This window comes from Rattus norvegicus, chromosome 9 (assembly GCF_021556685.1).
Source record: "Rattus norvegicus strain SHRSP/BbbUtx chromosome 9, alternate assembly SHRSP_T2T, whole genome shotgun sequence".
Classification (NCBI taxonomy): Eukaryota; Metazoa; Chordata; class Mammalia; order Rodentia; family Muridae; genus Rattus; species Rattus norvegicus.
Window position 1 is genome coordinate 50,869,798 of NC_141542.1, and position 17,567 is coordinate 50,887,364.

General features: G+C 44.6%; 1 protein-coding gene across 10 annotated transcripts in view; it reads right to left on the reverse strand.

Annotated features, from left to right (window-relative positions):
- Positions 1-1,207: 1,207 nt before the first annotated feature.
- Positions 1,208-17,567, reverse strand: part of Prim2 (DNA primase subunit 2) — a 212,175-nt gene continuing 195,815 nt past the window's right edge. For 9 of the 10 annotated variants that reach the window (XM_087565140.1, XM_087565144.1, XM_087565143.1 and 6 more), the window contains 2 exons: positions 12,100-12,168; positions 1,208-1,777 (listed from right to left, as the gene is read on the reverse strand). In XM_087565140.1, the coding sequence (XP_087421266.1) occupies positions 1,553-1,777; positions 12,100-12,168 (294 nt within the window). In that variant the 3' untranslated portion in view covers positions 1,208-1,552. The remainder of the gene's footprint in view (positions 1,778-12,099; positions 12,169-17,567) is intronic. The other variant, NM_001024762.1, reaches the window with a different exon arrangement.

Genomic DNA, 17,567 nt, shown 5'->3' on the forward strand with positions numbered 1-17,567 from the left:
TAAGGATCTTCCCCAAGCCACAGTCCACTCCCGACACATTTAAGACCCGTGATTGTTCTGTCTTACGACTGTAAAACATTACAAGTCCTAAGAAGTTTCCTTACACATCGCTAGTGTTTTTATGTGCATGACAGCTAAGAGCTTCATATCCTCTGGGCAGGATGAGAACAGAGCAACACAAAAGCAACCCAGTAGCATCCCCACTAACCGTGTCATCGCTTTAACGGCTACAGTCCCACCTCGACTTTTCTTCAGCTATCTCGCCTTTGAGAGTCACATGGGCTCAGTGTTCACAGTGACAATCTGCTCTACCCATTTTTTCACACTGGCTACTTTTGAAGGGGCCACCATCTTTTGGTTTCTCTTTTGGGTTCCTCCTACACTACCCAACTCAAACATTCTGCCTTCAAGAAAACAAGCCAAAATTGCTAAGACCTGTGAAGCATGGGGGTGGGGGGGGGATTGCTTTTTCTAACCTCCCAAAGCACCAGAAAAGTGTTCGTCTCTGTCTTTTTCTTTGAGCCTCTAATTTCCATCCTGCAGTCTCCAGATTTTACAAAGTTTTACACGTTCCTCTGTATAATAGGAGATCAAACCTTAGTACTAGGATACTGAACTTGCAACTAAGACCTAAACTAGTGTTATTCTCAAGTTTGATGAAAGATATGTAAGACATTCAGGAAACGATCATGAAAAAACAGACAGGAAGACACATGAACCAGTCTGTCTGTGGCCTCTGTCCTTCTGTTTCATGAAATGAGGACATGAGGCAGCAGCAAACGATGGCCCTGCACCACACTGCCGTCTACGGGGACCTTAAGGTCCTGCTTGCTCTGATGGAGTGACCAACTGCAGCAGCAACCAGAAACTCACTCGGTGTGGTTTTTAGACATCTGCAGTGAGGAGGCAGCTGAGCTAATCTCAGTAGGCTGTCTCCGTGGGGCAGCAGTGCCGGGCTGCAGGCACTGGGAGGAGGAAGCCCTGGCTGGCTGGTTGGTTGGTTTTGCACACACTGTCAGCATTCCCACTCAGACAAGAGGAAGGCTTTGCCACTCCCATGAGTCTGAGTCTCAGGCCTTGGCGTCCTAGCCAGGCCTTGTCCATGTCTACAGTACGCAGTAGCTCAGGGTTCCCTCTGCACGCCTCCCCACACCCACCGACAGCAGTGAGTATTTCAAATAAAGAAATAATGTCTGAAGACTCCCAATTACTCGGATATAGTCATATACATGTTGTTTATTAGCAAAATCGATCCAAAAGAAGACTTGGCCAAAACTAGGTGAAACTTTAAAAGTTAGTTTTAGTTGTATTGCTGCTTGAGGATTTTAGTCCCTGAGTACTGTTTTAAATTTTCTGGAACAGGATTCAAAACGAAATATTCAATGAAAGGTTTCCATAGGAACTCTTCCTTTTTCATTCTGTCAAAAGTAAGGTGGAAGCAAGCCTGCTTTCCCAGTACATGTGTGAGCATGCGTGGGTAGGAAGAGAAAGGTTTACAAAGGCAAACCTTTCAAACAGGAATGTATTTGCTCCAGTTGCTCCAGGGGCCACGTCATTTACTAAAGTAGTCTTCTAGCCCCTCCAGATCCATTTCCAGGGAGGAATCTAGAGAGGCCAGAGCAGACGTGGCATCCTTGGTCTTCTGGGTGCTGGGTTTGTGCTGAGGCGTTTCTGGGTGGCTTGCTTCCTTCTTGATATCTTTGCCACCAGTTAGGATTCGCTGGCTCTCAAAAAAGAACTGATTCGGATGATTCAAAGAAAAGCCACAATCGTCCACCTGCCCAAGGAAGCACATTTTTACCACATTAGCACATAGTAGGGCTAGAAATAAAGCTTTCAGTGCTGTCCCCACCCCACTCACAGCTGACAACCTGTGATGTGGATCTCGGCTGCTCCTACTCCTTACCCCGCACAGCGGAGCTTCAGCTGAAGACCCACACACGTCACAGCCAGTGCCTGCTTCATCCAAACCCCTGCCCTGGGAGTCGGCTCCGACTCCTAGCCTCTACCTACCTAACAGAGTAGATGCTCGGGACTACTCAAGCATGCATCAAATGCACTCTTCCTTCCTCCGCTCACAGTAATTGTTCAACCACTCAGCCTATGCACCATCAATTACAATGTCTGTTGCTAATACTCAGAATAAAATATAACATTGCCCAGGGCTGGCTGGAAGTGCGGCTCGGTGGTGGGGCCCTTCCCCAGCATGGGTACTTCCTGGGCCCCACCCCTGCCCAACACTAAGAGTCTGGGAAGCACACCCGGGCAAGTCTCTGTCACAGTGGTCACTGTGGGGCATGCGTTACTGCATCTGGAGGCTTTAGCAAGAGGCTTAGCACATCTCGGGCCAAGCTTTTTCCAAGCGGAATTAAAATCACTTTGCCCGTTTTGATTTTGGCCCCTGGTACCAGTGTATTTCAGAGCTTAGGTCTGGCATGGAATCTTGTCTGGTATAATGAAAACAAGCAATCTTACTTAATGTTAACTGGGGCATCCTGCAATCCATCCTGGTGTAGAAAAATCTTCCCTCTAAACTTAGTGGGAACCTAAGAGTTTATGCTACTTCTTTTCCTCACTGAACCTTGAGGATTAGCTGGTATTTCTCATTACTCTGCGCCTTTAGCGATCACAAAGAACGGAGAGACAGTGTTATTCCCTCATGTAGATCCTAAAATTTACCAATGATGAACAAAAACATCTCATTATCGGCAGGTTCTTACTGCCCACCCACTGTGTGTATGCCCACCCACTGTGTGCCAGGTGCCATACCCACATTCTCCTCCGTGCACGCTGCTAAAGTGTCAGTGGTTTTCAGGATTTTTACGTAATGTAACTGAGAAAGAGGGATAAGGATCCTGCCCAAGATTACACTACCAAGGACAGAGGTGGGCTCTGTCTGGCTGTCCTTGAGCCAAGGTGGAAGCATTGCAAACACACGCAATATTCATTCCTCAAACCGAGACGCCCTCTATGATCCAGTGTGTCACATAGTCATAGCGGGGACTTTATCTAAAACATGAGCCCTAGCGTCACTTTCCTCACACTCGGTTAATGGGATGGACTGCTGCTTCTGTGCAACGTACCACCTAACGTGAACCCCACCTTCCCGTCTGCGGTTACAGGTGACTATAGACTCACTTGGCTTGACCTCTGCTTGGTTTTTAAAATGTGGTATCTTCGTTTGATACTTTTAGATCAGAAACCATTGCGCTACATCTTACTTACCTTACTATTTATTTACTTGTTTGTTAAGGACAGTGTCTGTCTCTATGTCTTCAGTTATAGGAACCTGGCTGGCTTTGAGTTTTCGATTCTGTTTCAGTCTCCTGAGACTACAGGTTTGTGGCCCTGTTTTTTTGGCTTTCAACACCTCACTCTTTGTCTTAAGCTCACTTGTATGTAACAGGTATCTAATAAATATTTACTGAGTTAAGCCCAGAACAGTCAGTCATGTATTTCACATCTTATGATATACATGGCTTACTATATACATGGCTGTGTTATAAGCAGTAGTTTTTCAGAACATGAGAATGCATTTGACTAAAACAAAAGCTAAGGAATCACAGCCTTGTTCATTCATAGCTAAAAAGTCATTTTCAGAAATGCAAATTGTAGGAGTCACAGAAAAATGCCTGTCACTCTGGTGAGGCAGATCAGAGAAGGCTTTGTGAGTGAGGCTGTTTGAGCTGGGGCTGGTAGTGGGAGGGTGAGAACCTAGGGGAGGGAAGCAGGTGGGACAGGAGCAGCAGACACAGAGCAGGGAGGAGAGGACGGCCTGCAGAGCAAGTGCTTTACATGGCCCAGTATAAAAGGCACACAGAGAGAAGAAACGAGGTTAGAAAGATTGGCGGGGACCAGACCTCAGAAAGTCAGGGTCTGTCTAGACATAATTCTCCAGGCGTAAGGAAGTCGGAACTGTAAGAATCCCTAAGGAGGAAGGGGGTGTGATCAGATCTATAAATAATGTTTGGTGGATTGGACTGGAAGGGGGAGCTGCTGTGTCTCAAAATTAACCCTCAGTAGGTGGAGGATGACCAGAAAAAAGGGGGCTGCCTGGTGAGAAGCTTTAGACTTCCTTAGTAACTAATAAATGCAGGCCAGTCATTTAGTTATGTCACCGTGTCACTGTGTTAAGTGACTGGTTGTTTACATATTGTTTAAAGGTGTGCGTGTGTGTGTGTGTGTGTGTGTGTGTGTGTGTAGTTTTACCCAGATCATCAAGAAAACAATCTTTCTCTTTTTAACAAGGAGGCTGCTTAACTTCTAAGTGTTTCCGCAATGCATTATGATAAATTCATAATTGTTATTAACAGTGGCATAATTTATGAACTTCTGTACTATATCAGGTTTTGTCCACTTCCTGAAAAACCTGATATGTTTCATAGGAAGCTCAAACATTTCCATCAGGAGGTGTCACGTCACCATTTATGAACAGAAAATCAGAGACCAGGAGGACACTACGGCTCCTTTAAATTGAACCCCTCGAAGTACAGACTGCCTAATGCCTATAGAGTAAATAGCTTACTCAGTCATCAAGCTACTAACTGGACTTGCAGGAGTTAAAATGCATCTCCAGCTACACCATTCGTGGATACTTACCGAGGTCAATGTATTATAGAAATATCTGTAAATCACTGATTACTCTAGCCCTATTCATAACGGGTAAGTGAGGGAACCACCTCGCCATCCAGGAACCAAGGGCTGGGTCAAAGGAAACACGGCACGTACACACAATGGAATATTTGTGTGCCACGAATGAAGTTATGTCGTTTGCAGGAAACTAGAGATAATCCTGGTGCGCACATTGCGGTAGACTGAACGAGACATTTTCTTCTCCCTTGTTTGTGGTTCCCAGACTTTACACATGTTAAATGTGTATGTGTTTATGGTATGAAAGTAAACATGAACTGTTGGAGGGAAGGAAGGGCCCAACCAGGGTAAGAGTGGGGGAGGGGATGCTCAACACACAATGCATTGAAAGTGCCCTACTACACACAGTTCCACACACAGGTGGACGTAAACAAAACACATGAAATGAGGCCTTCTCACTAGAGCACTTCCATTTCTGACCATGTCCAAGGCTTTGTGCAAAGTCAAATAAGCTAAGAAAGCTTTATAAAACTTGGCTTTAAGGATTATATTTCAAAGCTTTATTTTTTCTTATGTATATGCGTGAGTGTTCTGCTTGCATGTATGTAAGTGCCTCAGAAAAGGGTCCCAGATCCCCTGGACTGGAGCTAGACGGCTGTGCTGGGTACTGAGGTTCTCCCCAAGAACCTCCAGAACGCTCTCAGCCACTGAGCTGTCTCCCAGACCCTTCCAAAAGTATTTTCACAAAGTTTGTACCAAAAAAAAAAAAAATCTTACGAAAAGTTCTAATATTACTTGGCAAAATAGTAATATTAGAATAACGGAAGTGACTGGAGTCTCAGAATTCACAGTGAACAGGAGAAGAAGCACAGTAACCTTTCTAAGCCTCACTCTCTCATCTGTGAAATGGGTGGAATGATAGTGCTATAACATCGGGTTGACATGGGGGAAACTAATGAAAGATGAATTTTAAACGAGTTGTGGTTCTATGGAATCCAAGTCAAATACTTTAAGAGCCAAGAAAGATAAATCAATTAGAAGGCGATGGAGTTCCCAGAAGAAAAAGCTCGCTGTTATACTTTTTCTTCCCACTTTAAAGCATGTTACAGGTATGAAGGGAAGATCTAACTGGATCTAACCACAAGGCTGTACTGAGCAGTTCCTTGCCTTTTGCATCAAAGGGTTAACAAAGGAAGAAGAGTTAAGTGTCTTAATTTTAAAATACATTTAAGTCCTGTATTTTATGAATTCCATTTTAATACCTAGACTAGCCATCTGCAGCAGGGCCCGGGTCCCTGAGACCAGCTGCTGCCACGGTCTGGGTGGTGTTTCTGGATGTCTCTCTCGGGCACACACGGCCCTAACTCATTTTGCTAAACTTGTGGTTTGGAGGCTGCTTGTTGCTGTGGTGAACGTTCTCCTACTGAGTGCACTTCTGGGTGAACCCTGTCCAGTACTTTTGTATTGAAGACTAGGGGTCCAGGTAGTCTTCTTTTCTCTTGCTCAGAAAAATAAACTTGGTTTGTTTGTTTAGGGAAAGGGGACAAATAGAAATCAGGCCCAAAATGACAGTCAGCACTCTTTAAAGTCAACTTGCGGGAAAGGACGTTAGCCAAATCCCTCGTTTTGCAATTGCTATTTTCTTTATTACTCACCAAACTATACAAATACAAGTCCGTTTGATTCCCTCCATGTTTGGGAACCCATGTGCCATGATGTGAAAACACACCACTATCCTACTCAGGAATCCCCTGCTTCTTCAGCTTCCCCTCTCTCACTGGCTGCTACTGTCAGTGACGGTTTCTTTGTAGATGGTTCTCAATTATGTTTGCACATTAGGTGTTTGGGGAGAGAAACACTGTGGTGCCTTTCCACCTTCATGCACCTTGTGTTGCTGTGATAAATACTCAAGAAAGAGTCTGTGAAGGAGCAAAGGTTATTCAGGCTCAGAGTTCTGAGATTTCAATACATGGTCCATTGTCCATGGCTGCCCGTGCTGAGGCAGTAGATCATAAAATGGGAACATGGTAGAGCAACAGCCAACATCCCAGGGTCTTCCAGGGCATGAGCTCTATGACCGAGCTTCCTCCCACTAGACCCCACCTCCCATGACCCAGCTTCCTCCCACTAGACCCCACCTCCCATGACCCAGCTTCCTCCCACTAGATCCCACCTCCCATGACCGAGCTTCCTCCCACTAGATCCCACCTCCCATGACCTAGCTTCCTCCCACTAGACCCCACCTCCCATGACCCAGCTTCCTCCCACTAGACCCCACCTCCCATGACCTAGCTTCCTCCCACTAGATCCCACCTCCCATGACCTAGCTTCCTCCCACTAGACCCCACCTCCCATGACCCAGCTTCCTCCCACTAGATCCCACCTCCCATGACCTAGCTTCCTCCCACTAGATCCCACCTCCCATGACCTAGCTTCCTCCCACTAGATCCCACCTCCCATGACCTAGCTTCCTCCCACTAGACCCCACCTCCCATGACCTAGCTTCCTCCCACTAGATCCCACCTCCCATGACCTAGCTTCCTCCCAACTAGATCCCATCTCCCATGACCTAGCTTCCTCCCACTAGATCCCAATACCCATGACCTAGCTTCCTCCCACTAGATCCCACTGCCCATGACCCAGCTTCCTCCCACTAGATCCCACCTCCCATGACCCAGCTTCCTCCCACTAGATCCCACTGCCCATGACCTAGCTTCCTCCCACTAGATCCCACTGCCCATGACCCAGCTTCCTCCCACTAGACCCCACCTCCCATGACCCAGCTTCCTCCCACTAGATCCCACTGCCCATGACCTAGCTTCCTCCCACTAGATCCCACTGCCCATGACCCAGCTTCCTCCCACTAGACCCCACCTCCCATGACCTAGCTTCCTCCCACTAGATCCCACTGCCCATGACCTAGCTACCTCCCACTAGATCCCACTGCCCATGACCCAGCTTCCTCCCACTAGATCCCACCTCCCATGACTCAGCTTCCTCCCACTAGATCCCACCTCCCATGACCCAGCTTCCTCCCACTAGATCCCACTGCCCATGACCCAGCTTCCTCCCACCTGATCCCACCCCCTAAAGGCTCTACTGTCCCCTTTGGTACCATAAGCTGGAGATGAGTCTTTGGGGGAAGGGATTTCAGATATAAAGCATGTAACTTATTAACCTAGAAGGTCCACAGAACTGGTTAGAACTGGGACCAGGTCAGCACGCCGGTGGCAATGTTTGATAGGACACATAATAAAATGTGTCAAAACTCAAATTTATCTTCAGAGAGATGGAAATCCTGAGAGGTCTTTCAAGCAGGCTAATGAAATAATCAAATTCCATTATTGTAAATATCACTGCCTGCTGTGTGACGATGGAAGATGTGTAGATTCTGAGAAATGACTTCAGAAGCTATGATGAGGTTCTACATGGGAGGTGGTGGTGTAGCCTCTGGCCCAAATGAGCCCACACCATTAGAGACACTTATGCACATTTCATATACCCCATTTAAGACTTCAGGAAAATGTGATAGGTTTTCACAAGACTTCTGTAGCAATTTATATGATGGGCAAGAAGTAATGCTCTACTATTTGGAAAATAAACCTCCAGTCAATATTCAAAGGGATCTATTTCTGAAGAAGCCATTTTCAGTTAAGACTCAGAGATTAACCCATACAAGGCCTGGTGTTTCCACTTACAAAGCTCAAAAGAATGCAAATGCGATGGGCCAGCAACATGCAACTGTCTTGAACGTCACTCCCAGGGGCTGGAGAGACGGCTCAGTGGTTAAGAGCGCGGTCTGCTCTTCCAGGGGACCCAGGTTGAAATCCCAGCACCCACAACTGTCCACAACTCCAGTTTCAGAGACCCTCACAAAGACATATGTGCAGGCAGAACACCACTGCACGTGAAATACAAAACATAAAACAAAAACCACTGAGGCAGCCAGCTTTCACTAGGTCAGCTTTCAGGAGGAACCGACATAATGACCTTCACACGAACAGGCCTCGTATGCCTGCCCCGGCCAATGCAGAAGGGAAGAAGGGGAGCAGTGCTGCTGTACCGATGAGACATTCGGGTTTTAATCAAGAGGTTTTGCGACGACAGCTTGTAATGAGGCAGCTGGTGTTACCACAGAGCCATATGGAGCTATCACAGGGCTGCTGCAAACGGTATCAATTAACGAGTTCATTTTCAAGACTTGCACTTAAGTGACTTTCATCACTGAGACCTGAGGAAAATGAACCCAGAGGTTTACAGGGGAGGGAGATGGGATGGCAGAAAGTGAGTAATAAAAATAGATTCTATTTTTACTCTATAAAAATAACGAATGGAGATACCTGCATTTAAAAATCTATAGTAACAGAACTAGTGAATACAAACAACCTTCTTATATCACTGATTCGCACACAGCCTAAGCCATGCCATTCCTCGGTATGAAAGGGTTTAGATGCACATCTTCAGATTTTAAAGTGGGCAATTGTAGCTCTAGTTGTGCTGGACCCCATGAAGGCACGTTTAAGAACTCCACCGGGTGTTCCACTGGGTGTGACTACTCACTTGGTACGGTGCTTGCTTATTACCCCATACTCAGAAGGTAGAGGCAGGGGGATGAGGAATTCAATGTCATGCTTGGGCTACATAATAACTGAGGCCAGTCCAAACAAAATAAACAACAACAAAACCGAAAGGGGGCGGATAATTTAGTATAACTCAATTTTAAACCTAATTTATTTTTAAAAATTAAAGATGAGATAGAGGATCTTTTTACTTAAGATTCACAAACAACTGAGAGCATATATGAAATTAAGTCTCGAGCAAAGCAAGCAAAGCACGACACTAGGTCCTAACGTGTAGTGGTCTCCTCTGATTAAAATACTCCTTTTGAGAGGGAGACCTGTGAGACAAAGGATGCTAGAATGTATGTTGGGGGGTACAACACACGACAGTTTGTTGTAAGGGTAAGCTCCTTCAGACACACATGTTAAAAGGGATGAAATATGCCATCCTGCAGAGAAGCTCCTTAAACCCAGGAAGTAAATGATTTGGTAAGCTTCAGGAAGTCCCTGAAATTGACCAGAGTTGCTGGGCCCTCTTCCCCTCTAAGCACATATAAGCTATTAGCACTGTTCAGAGACTATCAGAGAAGCTGAGATTTCTGCAAGAAGCAGGTAAGCTAAACTGACCAGAGGAAGTCAAGGCCAGCCAAGGGACCTAAAAAAGGCTGAGACCAAAGGCGTCACCTGGGACAGTATAAAGTGCTGAGTTGCCTGCAGTGTGCAGTGTGTTCCAGGTTCCCTACGTCTTTACTCATGCTGGGGTGGGCTTTGGTGATGCCACTCTTTGAGTGATCTCTGCTCGTTAGTAACCTTCACCCATATTCCTGTGTAACCCCAATAAAACTCACTGATTCACCAAGTTGGACTTTGGTGGTATCCACACATTGGTCTGTTTTTGTTTCCCTGTTTGGGTGAATATACATTTGTCCCCATCTTCCAGGGAACTGCCACAGAAGTGCTCAGGGAACAGGACATTCAAGGCTGGTGCTGACCTGGGAACACTACACAGGCGCTCAGGGAGCAGGGCATTCAAGGCTGATGCGGGGAAGCCCAGACATAGGATGTTATGTGGGTCCTGTCATGATCAAGCTAAAGAAATTTTGTTGTTGCTTACATTTTTTTATGACAAAGACTTCAAATTTTACAAAAATAAGGTGTTTTATGCCAAGGGTAATATTTTCCAATTAGATGTAGCAGACAGGATTCATGGTGGGCCCATCTCGAGCTCTAGATGTTCCTTTGGTCACTGGAGGCAGGTTGAGTGAGTCTCTTGGAATCAGTTTTCTATAAGCCATACTTTATGAGTTAGATCTGCTAACCTTGAAAGTGCCTCAGTGTTTAACATTTTCCTGTCTAGAATCACCTCAAGATTTCTTTCAACTACCAGATACAGAACGTGGTTAGGCTATCAGACCTTTACTGACTTAGATAGCCCACGTTCAAATCCATGTTCCATTCCAACAAGAACAACCCCAGGCTGCCCCACTTCTCTATGCTGTGTTCATTAAGGTGTTACAATGGTGCCTGGCTGTTGGGCTTAGAGAACTTAGTGATATGCCTGGTATGCACTAAGGGTTCCACAAAGGTAGGCTCATATTATTTATCATTTTAGTTATTGAAAAGACAATTTTACTATGAACACTTATAATAAAGAAATCCAACAATTATAGAAGGCAGAATTTATAAAAATATTTTGACAACTTAATGGAGAATGTGAATATAAAATTTAGCACAGTAGCTGATAATGAGTTCAACAATGCAGTGACTTTCTGGGAGGCTGAGGACAACATCACACTCCACAGCAGCGCACATAAGGCTTCAGTGACAAACTATTTCCGAGATGCACAGACCTCCAGAGCCTACTCTTAGCTGTGTGTTTGGGGTTTGGAATCCACATCCAAATTAGTGGTTGTGAATGAGGGGCCAGTGGGCTGGATTTGTGCTAGAGATGTTTTCTGTTGGTCTGCATAGAGGTGTGAATTTTGTCTACATGAATGCCTGTAGCAGGGCATACGTTCTCCATGTGCCACTTCTCTCCCAGCAGCAGCCAACCTCACCTTTCTGAGTTACTTACCCTGTCCTTGCAGGCCGCTTGAGCCTGTGGTTCTTGCTTTCCACATTTCAAGCCAGAAGCACTCAGTACTAAGTTACATGTAACTGTTTGCATATTACATGCAGTTATATGTGAACAATGGTTCTACATACAAACATATGAGACCAGGGAAGCAGATTAGACTACTATCAAATATATCGGATTTTCTTTGTAGAAGATGAAAAGTGCCGTGGGCTCTTCTGGACAGGAAGAGCTAAGGTTCCGGATCTTCATGTTGCAGAGTTGGCAAACTGAGACTCTGGCCCTCTTTACAGTTCAGTGGCTCTTGACCTTCCTAATGCTGCGACCTGTTAACACAGTTCCTCATGCTGTGCTGACCTCCAACCATAACATTATTTTCATTGCTGCTTTTTAACTGTAATTTTGCTACGGTTACAAATCGTAAATATCTGTATATTCCAATGGTCTTAGGCAACCCCTTGAAAGGGTCATTCAACCAAAGGGGTCATGATCCACAGGCTGAGAATGCTGTTAAGGACAAAGTTCTGTAAGTTCACAGCAATGATTACGTATTTTCTATGACAGCTACTGCAATGTTGTGGCACAGTTGCTGAGTTGTGAAGACATCATAAAGCCTAAAGGTTTTCCAATCTGCCTCTTCACAAAATCCTTAACAACCTTGAACCTAGATGTGAGCGGTGGGTACGCTGCAGTGTGGTAGATCCTCTTATGACACGTCTTCCTCATAGTATTTCTGGTTTCGTACGGCCCATCTTAGTTGTTTGGCTCTTTTCTAAACCTTGTAAGTTACTCAACACATGTAATTATAAAAGCACCACACAAAACAGAGCGACAAGGCACATCCGATACATCTGTGAAGTCAGACAATTTACTCACATTGTGCGTCATCTCGAAGTACTTCTGACAGGCCACCTGGTAATGATTCCCCTTTACCAAATCCAAAATCTAAAATGAATGGGGAAGGAAAGGAAGAAAGAAAAGACACAAGTTATGTTTCTTCTAAGCCACTGAGGCCGGCCACAGTTGCTGGCCTTCTCATAATCTCCTTCCCAAAGAGGAAACTCAATGAATAAATCACGCGGCATGCTGCTGCTCCTGCAGCCAGGACAGCACAACGATGCTGAGATTATCCAGGGGTGGTGCAGCTCAGCTTTAGAACACAGACGGCAAGGGAGAGTGAGTAAGCCTCCCGACCTGCCGCCCGTGGCTTTTCATAACATTGCTTTGACAACACGAGGAGAACAGATCCTGGTATTCTGAGTCTGATGTTTACTATCGGCACATCATATTGCAAGATCTTTAAAAAACCAAAAACAAAAATGTGTAGCTATGAATATAGTAATCTGATAATGGAGGCAAGAAGCAACCAGATGCACTCCTGACTTACTTTCCTATCACCTGTGTATACAGACTGCAATAACACTGCTGTGAATCCGTGGGAAAACGGAACTGAAACGCTCTAGACCAGCGGAGAGAGGCATCGGCTTCCCTTCAGTCGCATTGTCTTTTGTGTAATGAGGTTGCGTCTAGTAATAGCTGAGCAGAACATGAGAGTGAGGAGCCTATTCCGAGTGTCTATTAGGAATGCCATCCTGTCTCTTGTAAACACAATTTGCCTTCCAACCCTACTTCACGCAGTCTCGTCAGAATGGCGTAAGTGCCATCCTTATCAGTAGAATGCACTGGTAGTTGAAACCCGTGAAGTTTCATGGTCCTCTGACATGCCCAAATAAATAAAATATATATTTGAGCCATTTAGCAAGCACAGAAAAATGCTGGAATTAAGAGATAAAGTCATGACAGGAAACAGAACTCTAGAGAAAGTTAATTTGTACCCTCTTTCAAAGGGCTAACCTTCCTCCTGCCACAAAAGAAAGGAACACAGCCTGGAAGTCTGGGTACTCCCATCGTGGAATACTGCACGAGAAAATCACAGTTGTAAAAGGGGCATCTCGTACCAGCTAGATTTTGTTAAAGGATTGTTTTCTTCTGATGTTCTTATACCCAAATTTTGTATCACCTTCGATTATCATTCACCTGAAAAATTTGTGTAAATGTCAACCTGTCACAGAACCTAGGATTCTGTCTACCTCTATGACACATTTTTCTTTAATTAGAGAAAAATAAAAAATAAATTAATCAATTAAAAAATGATAATAAATATAAAAATAAAGTCACAAATTGTGTAAGTCATACCAACACTTTGAGCTTACACCCCAACGCTTCTCCACAGCCATTAACGCTGTGGAATGATGACCCTGCAATTAATTACGGATCAACAATAACAGACTAACATATATGAGCTGTCATTTTGAAGACTTCAAATGCAAATTTAAGATTTGATGCCATAAATTACCTGAAGATGAAATTAATCCACAGATAAAGCTGAACAATGTGGTCTATTTATGTCCCTTTCATGTAAAATTAAAACAAGGAACTGGTGCAGTCCACAACTGGCTGGTTCTGACATCAATGGACGATCAAGATATCCCCCTCAGACCAGTCTGACCCAGGTAATCCATGGTTAAGACTCTTAGCGCGACAGCGTAGCTTAAGTCAAGTAGTCAGTTAAAGCTACCCAGCGTGGGTGGTTATTTACGTGTAAAAAGGTGAAAGATAAGACAGAATGAGAGAAATGCACACTTGATCGAAAATTCCAGGGTTTTGTTGTTGTTTGCTTTTAGTTTAGTTCAGGTTATGAGCACCGTTATCGCTACCATCACCCACCCTACAAAACAGACTCTTCTGTAACAAAAATATTTTGGTTTGAAATTGCTCATCCATTTTGAAAGACCCTTCCTAATCACGGCACAGTATATTTGAGATGAACAAAAGATTTGTTTAACTTTCAAGGTCTGATGAAAGCAGAGGCAATATTGGTTTTTTTGTAGTTGATACTATTTGTTTTCTGGCAAGAAAAACTGACAAGTTTAGGATAAAAGAGACGAAGCAGAGGAAGTTTAAAAACAAATGCATGGAGGGAAAGTGAACCAAGCTGAACCCCAAGAGATGGAGTACTCTGAAGCAATAGGGGAGCACTGTCGGATGCTGTTTTCATTTCAGAGGAGAAACACATCCTGTTCAAACAAAGTTGCCTGGGGGTCTCATTAGGGACAGGTCAGTTTTAAGAAGAATTAAGAAATCATGTATAGCTTAGTCTAGTTTTCTATAGAGGACTGTAGAAACAATTTAGATGCTTTCAAAACTAAAGAGAAAATACAATGTCACCTAAGAACGCAGTTAAGAGTCCAGACTCTGATCTATACTGCAGAGATGCAGGCCCAGGCCAGCAGGTGATGCCTCGGGACTGAAGTGAACTGACTCTCTCCAATCCACACTCCTGACTGTAAAGGACAGCCTAGGGACAGAGGGCATTTCTCCGGGCTCTGGGCCTGGCTGGTGGGAAGTACTCAGACTTGAAGCATTTCCTAACAGGCAAGCACTGTCTCTAAGAGGCAGGCACTTCACGGGGAAACACCCAAATAGGATGGGTTCTGATGCTTTACAACAGAGCACTACACGTCACTCAAAACCACCCTTCTCAAACACTTTCCTAAACGCAGTGAAACATTTCTTTTGTAAGAGAATTACTTGAACTCTACAACAAGACACAAGGCACATACGAAGCCTTTCCATTTTCATTTATTAATTGTACAAATGACTTTTACTATGACCCTTGGTATATGCACATAACATCCTCTGGTCATCTTCTGTTCCTTAAGGTCCTACCCTGCTCCTGTCTCCCACTGTCTCCCTCCATGTTCATGCATTACCTGCACTGCTCTTTTATTTAATCCCGATTGTTATCCGTACATGCACATAGCCTTATTTATGTGCACGCACATGGCCTTATCAATACAGTGTTTAGTCCACTTACTGCTGCTTGTATGTATATGCTTTAAGGGATGACACTGGGCATTGGATAATAGGTTAAGGGGCTCATCCCTGGGGAGACTGATTTACCCTCTCTTGGCAGCCATTAAGTGCCTGTATCTCTTCATCTAGTGGTGGTGCTGTGTGTGTGTGTGTGTGTGTGTGTGTGTGTGTGTGTGTGTGTGTGTGTGTGTGTGTGTGTATGGGGTAGGGGCACAGTTATGGCACATACAGCTGTAATGCTAACATCCTGTGTATAGAATTTGACAGGTGATTCCAATGTGATAGCATTTGCCTATGTAGTGCGACATGATTCGGGTTTGTTCTTAATTTGGTTGAATTTTTCTGACATGAACGTCACTATTAAACACTGTGTTAAGACGGTCAGTGAGACGGGCATCGACAAACAGCTGGCAGACTGAGGGACTTCCAGGCAGGAAATACAAAGTTAGAAATAGAAGAGAAAACCAAGATATGCCCCAAATAAGTTTGTGATAAAAAGCACAATTAGAAGTTCAAGAAATCAAAGAGAGGCCTAAGACAGACTCTGAGGACGAGAATTTGGGTCAGAATCAGTGTTCCTAAGAACTGAGACAGACAGATGATACAGTCAGGCACAGTGCTTCTGAACAGTGTTCTCTTTCCAGCATAAAGTCTCAGGAGCACAAAAAGATCACTTCCTATATTGGAGCATCCTGTGTGAGCGCATGCTGTGTGAATGCGTGCTGTGTGAGTTTGTGCTGTGTGAGTGCGTGCTGTGTGAGTGCGTGCTGTGTGAGTGCGTGCTGTATGAGTGCGCGCTGTGTGAGTGCGTGCTGTGTGAGTGCATGCTGTATGAGTGCATTATATGTGAGTGTGCGCTGTGTGAGTGCATGCCCTATTAGTGCACACCGTATTAGTGCACATTGTGCTGCCATAACAGGATGCTCAAAAATGGGTACCCTTGGGCTGGAGAGATGGCTCAGCGGTTAAGAGCACTGACTGCTCTTCTAGAGGTCCTGAGTTCAATTCCCAGCAACTACATGGTGGCTCACAACCATCTGTAATGGGATCCAATGCCCTCTTCTGGTGTGTCTGAAGACAGCTACAGTGTACTCATCATATAGTAAATAAATAAATCTTTAAAAAAAAAATGGGTACCCAATTTACAACAGGTTTATTAGCTCACCATTTTGAAGGCTAATGGCCCAAGTTAGTGTAGTTGTTTCAGTTTGGCATGTAATGAGGATGAAATGGAAGAAAGTTATCATATGGCAAGAAAGGAAGCCCCAAAAGACTCAAAAAGTCAGAGCAGCCCAATCTCACGGGACTGTCAGTCCTTCCTAGCGGGTGCCTAATTACCTTTACGAACTATCTTCACTAGGCCAGACTCCTCACGTGCTCGCCACGGTGAGCCTAAGCTTGTGCAAACACTGAAACTACATGCAGACCATGTACTTCCGAGGGTGGCAGGCAGAGATGGGCGTACAGTATGGATTGGAAACAGAGCAGGTCAAGGGGACACAGTGCATGCAAGAGTGGGAGCTCATGTAAGGAGGATATAAAGGAGTAGGCAGTGAGAGGAGGGAGTCGAATGGGGGAGTGGAATAGAAAGCCAGAGAAATGAGGGAAGTACCCTGAAGTCTGCAGCCTGGTCCTCCAGTGGCTACTGTAGCACAGAGGGTCCTTCAACAGCCGTGGCAAATCTCTCTAGTGTTACTGTGCCACTCAGGAAGACCCTAGAAAACTCGACCTCCTCTTGCAGACAGCACTAATTCCAAAGAGCAGTTCCCTGAAAGCCGGAAGGAAACAAGCCACAGGCACTCTTACGCCTGCCCAACAAGTTTTCTAATTATGTTCTAGAAAAATATAACCAGGCTGAACAATCACACCAATCTTGGAAACAAAATTCCCAGAGAAAACATTTCCATGGAGATCTAAGAATGTTGCTCAAATGGTGGTAAGACTTTTGGTTTTCCACGCAGGTGTTTACGGAGTAAAACTTCGATGCCACAGCGTTGCTGCTGCGGGCTGGCTCTCAGTGACACAGGATGGTGTTTATGTCATATATATGCCCTGGTTTCCCCCTCAGCTTTCATTTATCCTCTGCTAGGCAAATAAAATCCACCAAGAATTCTAAACTTTAAATAATGAAATAATTCAGCTTTTCATCTTAACAAAAAAAGCCCATCAGTTTGTATTTGCTGTATTAGCAAAGGAAATTAACTCTACTGTAGCCTCGGGACAAGATACTGGGTATTTCCCTAAGAGAATTGTTCTTCACATCTCTCTTTTAGCATCATTCTTTCTTATTTACATTTCTTTCTTTATAATATATTTTGATCAGGTTTGCCCTTCCTCTAGCTCCTCCAGGTCTTCTCCCTACCCACATAACTTGTGCTTCTCATCTCGCTTCCTCTGTCCCTATCCCTTCCCCCAAACAAAACACTGAACACACAAAAACCAATCAAACAACAAATTAATAAAGACAA